At 39.0% G+C, this 6,547-nt stretch overlaps 1 protein-coding gene across 1 annotated transcript; it reads left to right on the top strand.

Moving 5' to 3' along the window:
* Positions 1-475: 475 nt before the first annotated feature.
* Positions 476-6,547, top strand: LOC149827275 (uncharacterized protein At4g22758-like). Its single transcript, XM_090019241.1, has 3 exons — positions 476-710; positions 5,870-6,068; positions 6,178-6,547. The coding sequence occupies exons 1-3, from the start codon at positions 612-614 to the stop codon at positions 6,339-6,341; spliced, it is 462 nt and encodes a 153-aa protein (XP_089875367.1). The 5' UTR covers positions 476-611; the 3' UTR covers positions 6,342-6,547.

Below are 6,547 nucleotides of genomic sequence, written 5' to 3'. Positions count from 1 at the left end.
AGAAGCCCCACATCACAAAACGCCCCATAAAAATCGAAGCCCCCTCTTAGGTCTTCACTAATCACCACTCACCATTCCCCCCTCCTAACGCCAAAACACCCCAAAAAACCGCCTTGGGCGCGAAGATCCCGTTCTTGTCGCTACCGAAATCCTGATATTTGGGATCCCAACCCTCCTGTTCTCTCCGTCTCTTGTTCACGAGGAGGAGATAAGAGAGACGAAGTTGGAAGGAAGCCCCTTGTGAAGTTTTCCGGACGGGAGATAGCAGTAGCAGAGAGCTACGGCTACCCCCCGTCCCTCCTCCTCACCACCTACCCACCTCGCGAAAACCCCGTTTAGATCGATCCTCACCGTCCCCAGATCTCCGGCGAGAGGAATCGGACGTCCCCACGATCGATTTTCGCGGTTTTGAATGGTGGGCACTCGTGGGTTGATGCTGGCTACCGAGCGGAGGCCGGCCGTGCACTCTTTCGGACCCTGTGCCGAGGGCTGGTACTACCGCTGCCTAGGCGTTGATCCCTGAATCGCTAATCGGTCGGCGGAGCTCCAGATTCTGCGTTCCCGCCACGAAAACTTCTCCCTGAAACTTGATCTTATTCTGTTCAATCGAGATGGAGGACGGATTCTGCCACTCTCATGAGAACAAGAGCAGGGTTCTGAAGTCGCTCAAGTTCATGGCTAACTCGTTGCAATCGGAAAAGAAGAATCAGGTGAGGAGGTCGATTTCTCCTATTTTCGCTTTAATTGGTCGTGAATTGATGCATTTGAATCGAAGGGTTTCGATTGGATTTGATGGTTCTTTATTTGGTAATTTGCTTTTTTCATTTTTGATTGGGAATTCATGTCATTCGATTGTTGTTTCTTTGATTGTATAATCGGTTGGAGTCGATAAGATCAGAGTTTATTTGATGAATGGATGCTTTGTTTTTGTGCTTGTGGCTTTTTCCTTTTGTGGGCACCAGAATGACAACGGGATGGATGATTGTTAGTTTCAGAAATGGATGGATTAGCTGTTATATATATATATATATATATATATATATATATATATATATATATATATATATATATATATATATATATATATATATATATATATATATATATATAGCTGACCATATAAAGGTTAATATTTAGTGCTATTGAAGGCACCGAATTATATGGAACTGTTGAGCTGGTAATCATAGGTTCAAGTTTTATCAACACAATCTGACCACATAGATGTCTTTAGGATGGTTTGTTTGTTAGGGTTCAAACCTGGATCATGTAATTTTGATCAAAAAATATGTTTTTTTGAGTTATGAAATTTGAGTGTTGCAATGATATGATTCAACATTCATTTCCCACTAAACAAAACTTGTAGATGGCATCTACAGGATTTAATCTAAAAAGAATCTAAAACCTATAATTTTCAGCTCAATAGTTCTATGTAATTGGGTGCCTTCAATAGCACCAAATATTAACCCATATATATATATATATATATATATATATATATAGATATATATATATATATATAGATAGATAGAGAGAGAGAGAGAGAGAGAGAGATGCTCACACCTTAGGTGCAAAATGATGCATGCTAAATGGGTGGTTTTTCTGTCCTGGTATTTTTTTCGCAGTTCCGATCCCATAAATGTATTGGGCATGGTTGACTTACGGGGAATCCACACCTGGATCATGTGTTTTGGATGAAAAAAATGATATTTGGAGCCTAAAAATTTTACAAAGATTTTGGACCATTGATTTTTTAAATCGTATAAAAACCCACCCATGTGTCAGAATGGAATGCTCCTAGAGCTGATTCCTATAAAATCAAGTACATAGATCACATCTGTACTGTCAAAATTTAAAAATAAAATAAAAAGGCTCCATTTTGCACCTAACGGGTACCATTTATTGTATATATATGTGTGCGTGCCGCCCCCTTGTGTGTACTTTGTTTTTTGGGTTTTTTGCAAATTGCTTCATGTCTTATAACTGATTTGTATATTAGTCCCTGCCTTGTGCCATTTTGTGTTGCCTTTTCATTAACCCTTGCAAATCATTCCTCGAGGTTAACAGCTGTTAGCTTTCTTGACGGTAACTGTTAAAGGGCAGACAAATTGATGATCTGCCCTTACAGGAGGACCAATTTGCAAAATGCTAATAAGGTAGGGAGTAATTTGCAAAATGCTAATACACCAACAATTATTTGATGAAGGGTATTTTGGTGACCAGTTAACCATGGTCAAACTAACAGCTGTTGACAGAAGGACCAGTTTGTAATAATGGTGAGAAAGGCGAGGACTGATTTGCAAAATGGCATAAGACGGACTATTTTGCAAATTGACTATAAGGCAGGGACCAATTTGCAAAACACCCTTGTTTTTTATATATGGTCATAGAATGGTGAATGAATTTATTATCCCCAGATACCGTCTTTTCTAGATTTTGAAAATGATGGTCATGTTGGCAAACTTTGGAACGAGTTTTAGTTAAAACTATCTTAAGCAGGCATGCAGTGCATATAGGTAGCTTTTGATTTATCTGGTCCTTAATTTGTTGTTATTTTCATTGGTTATTTATTTGCTATCTTGTGTCTCTATATCTTTGATGAACATGCAAAGCTAATTGGTGCTAATCATGGGATTTAAAGGTCTGCATGTTTTGCATGCCCTGGATATGTTGTGCCAATGGCATGTGAAACATATACAACAACAACAACTACGCCTTCATCCCAAAACAATTGGGGCCAGCGATATGAACCAAAAAAGAAAATCATTTTGGGTCATCCACATGAATCCTTCTCCTCCACTCATTTCTATCCAATGTCATGTCCTCAGTGAGGTTCAAAGCATTCATATCCTTTCTTATCATCTCCATCCAAGTCTTCTTAGGCCTACCCCGACCTCTTTTAGCTAATATATTTTCCCATTTCTCCATCCTTCTAACCGAAGCATCATTAGGCCTTCGCCGAATATGCCCAAACCATCGTAAACGATTCTCACTCATCTTATTTTCAATGGATGCAACGCCTACCTTCTTACGTATTTCCTCGTTCCTAATCTTATCTTTTAGTGTCTTTCCACACTTCCATCGAAGCATACGCATCTCAATTACACTCATTTTTTGAAAATGATGTTTCTTGGCAGCCCAACATTCCGTACCATATAGTAAAGCGGGTCTAATTGTCGTCCTATAAAACTTTCCCTTCAACCGCAATGGCATTCTACGATCGCACAACACTCCAGTTGCACTTTTCCATTTCATCCACCCAACCTTTATCCTATGATTTACATCTCCATCAATTTCTCCATACTTTTGAATGATAGATCCCAAATATTTGAAACAATCATCTACCAGTATTTCTTGCTCACCAAGCTTCACTACACTTCCATCACTATTTCGTTGATTACTAAACTGACATTCCATGTGTTCTGTCTTACTCTTACTCAACTTAAAACCTCTTGCTTCCAATGTCTGTCTCCGTACTTCTAACTTAGCATTAACCCCAGCTCTAGACTCATCAATCAAAACAATATCATCAGCAAACAACATACACCACGGCATATTTTCTTGAATTGATCTCGTAAGCTCATTCATCACTATAGCAAATAGGAGAGGGCTTAGAGCAGATCCTTGATGTAACCCAACCGTTATAGGAAAATTGATTGTCACCACTCCACAAGTGCAGACATTGGTTACTACTCCTTCATACATATCCTTAATTATACTAATGTACTTGAGAGAAACACCTTTTTTCATCATTGTCCACCAGAGAACGTACCTAGGTACTCTATCGTATGCCTTCTCCAAATTAATAAAAACCATATGCAAATCTTTGTTCCTCTCTCTATTTCTCTCAATAAGTTGTCTAAGAAGATGTATAATTTCCATAATTGATCTTCCAGGCATAAAACCAAATTGATTCTCCGATATCATGACAACCTTCCTCAACCTAGACTCAATCACTCTCTCTCAAAGTTTCATAGTATGACTCATGAGTTTTATACCATGATAGTTTGTGCAATCTTGTATATCACTCTTATTCTTATGTAGAGGCACCAAAGTACTCTTCCTCCACTCATTGGGCATCTTATTTGTCCGCCAAATCTTATTAAAAAGATTTGTCAACCATTCTAAACCTTTCTCTCCCAAGCATTTCCAAGTCTCGATAGGTATACCATCAGGGCCAACTGCCCTTCTTGATTACATTTTCTTTAAAGCCTCTGTAATTTCTTTCTTTTGAATCTTGCGCATGAAGTCACGATTCATCTCATGAAAATGAATGAAGAAGTCTCCAAGATCTTGAGCATGACTTTCATTAAATAGCTTATCAAAATAAATTTTCTAAGGATCTCCTTATTTTTGACTAAAACCCTTTATGTTTCATCTTTGATACATCTAACCATACCCAGATCCTTCGATTTCCTATCTCTCATCTTTGCAAGCTTATAAATATACTTCTCGCCCTCTTTGGTATCCAGCTTGTCATAAACCTCCTTATATACCTTATCCCTCGCGTTCCGAACTACTTTTTTAGCTTCCTTCTTTGCTATCATATACTTCTCCAAATTCTCATTATCACGACTCTTACTTAGATTTCTATAGCACTCTCTTTTAACCTTAATAGCTAATTTGACATCCTCGTCCCACTACGATGTATCCTTACCTAGTTGTGCACCGCCTTTAGACTCACCCAATACCTCCTTAGCCACCTTTCTCATGCCACCCACTATCTTATTCTACATTGATTATGAATCATCCTCGAAACACTAATCAACTTTCTTAACTACCTGCTCTACAAACATTCCTTGTTTAGCTCCTTTTAGTGCCCACCACTTAATTCTAGGATCTATCCTATGTTTATCCCTTTTGCGGCATTGTCTAATTCTAAGATCTAAAATTAAGATTGTACGTTGTGTAGCAACACTTTCTCCCGGTATAACCTTACAATCGATGCAACAACCCCTATCTCTCCTTCTAAGTAGGAAAAAATCTATCTGACTCGTATTAACCCCACTTTTAAATGTTACTAGGTGAGACTCCCTCTTCCTAAACCAAGTGTTTGCTAAGATCATCTAAACCTACTTGAGGTGCATAAACACTAATAATGTTAATAATATCCGATCCTAATACTAATTTAATGAGTAAAATCCTATCACCCTTCCTACGGACCTCAACTACATTATCTATAAACTCACGACTCATAACCATTCCTACTCCATTCCTATTCCTATTTATTCATGTATACCAAATTTTATATCCCCAAGGTTCTAGCACTTTTGCTTTCTCACCTACCCATTTGGTCTCCTGTAGACATAAAATATCAATCTTTCTCCTACACATAACATCTACTAACTCTACCAACTTACCAGTTAAAGATCCTATGTTCCAAGTGGCTAACCTAATTTTATGGTCTTGGACTAACTTTTTTACCCTCACCCGTCCAACAAAGTGAGGGAACCCTTGCCTATTTGACACCACACCCGGGCGTCGGTGTGACGCATCGCTTCCGGGCGACGACCTAGCAACCCTTGCCCATTTATCACTGCCTCCGGGCCTATAGAGTACAGCGCGTCGCTCAGTAGGGAACACCCCAACGAAATTCTCATATTGGTTCATATTCATAGGGTATGACTAAGTTTTTATGCTGGCTGTCACGGGCCTACGGCAACCCTCCTCCTTTATCTGGGCTTGGGACCGGCAGTGTATAACTAAACAGTTATACACAGGTGGAGTTGGCATGTGAAACATATAATAATGTGAAACATATAATAATGTGAAACATCTGTACAGTTTTTAAATTTGATGGTGGTGAATCTTCTTTGAAGTGCTTTATCTGATCCTTTTTGTTTCTTTTCTGCTTTTTTTTTATTTGGTGAAGATGAAGAGCAATCGTCTGCTAATCAGTGTTACCGTCATGGGAAGCACTGGCCCCCTCCGATTTCTGGTGAATGCAGATAAATTAGTGATGGATGTTATCGAGCAGACGCTCAAGTTGTATGCGCAAGAGGGAAGGCTCCCTGTTCTAGGGTCAGACTTCAACAATTTCCTTCTTTACTGTGCAAATGGTGGATCAGATGGCAAGTGATCACAACCCTTTTCTTTCTTGCTTGGTTAATGTGCATTTTGATCTGTTAGGTTGCTTGCAATTTCAATAGTTCTGATTCATTCGTGGGCCATTTTGATCAGCATTGTGCCCGAGGGAATCGATAGGATCATATGGTGTGAGGAACTTTATACTCTGCAAGAAACAGGGAATAGATCTTCACAATGTCGAGGTTGCCTCTAAAAGCACCTGCAGATGGAAATCCTGGCTGAATAAATCCCTTCATCTCAAGATTTCATTTCACTAATCTCATCAGTGGACAGTGATGAATGTTGGGTGGACTTTGGGTCTTCATTAGTGGTCTTGTTTTCGCTTTGTTACTTGCCAAAGGCGGTGTCTTTGTTCTGTTTGAGGTCCAGTTAGATCTATGTTCTGTTTGGTGCTTTCTCATTTTCCATATGGTTGTTAGATTGGGTTATTATTCTGAATGTAGTATTTCAGTATGTTAATTAT

This window comes from Nuphar pumila, chromosome 10, assembly GCF_984573655.1.
Source record: "Nuphar pumila chromosome 10, dmNupPumi1.hap1.1, whole genome shotgun sequence".
Lineage (NCBI taxonomy): Eukaryota > Viridiplantae > Streptophyta > Magnoliopsida > Nymphaeales > Nymphaeaceae > Nuphar > Nuphar pumila.
The sequence above is the reverse complement of the archived record's forward strand: the minus strand, read 5'-3'. Positions and strand labels throughout refer to the sequence as shown.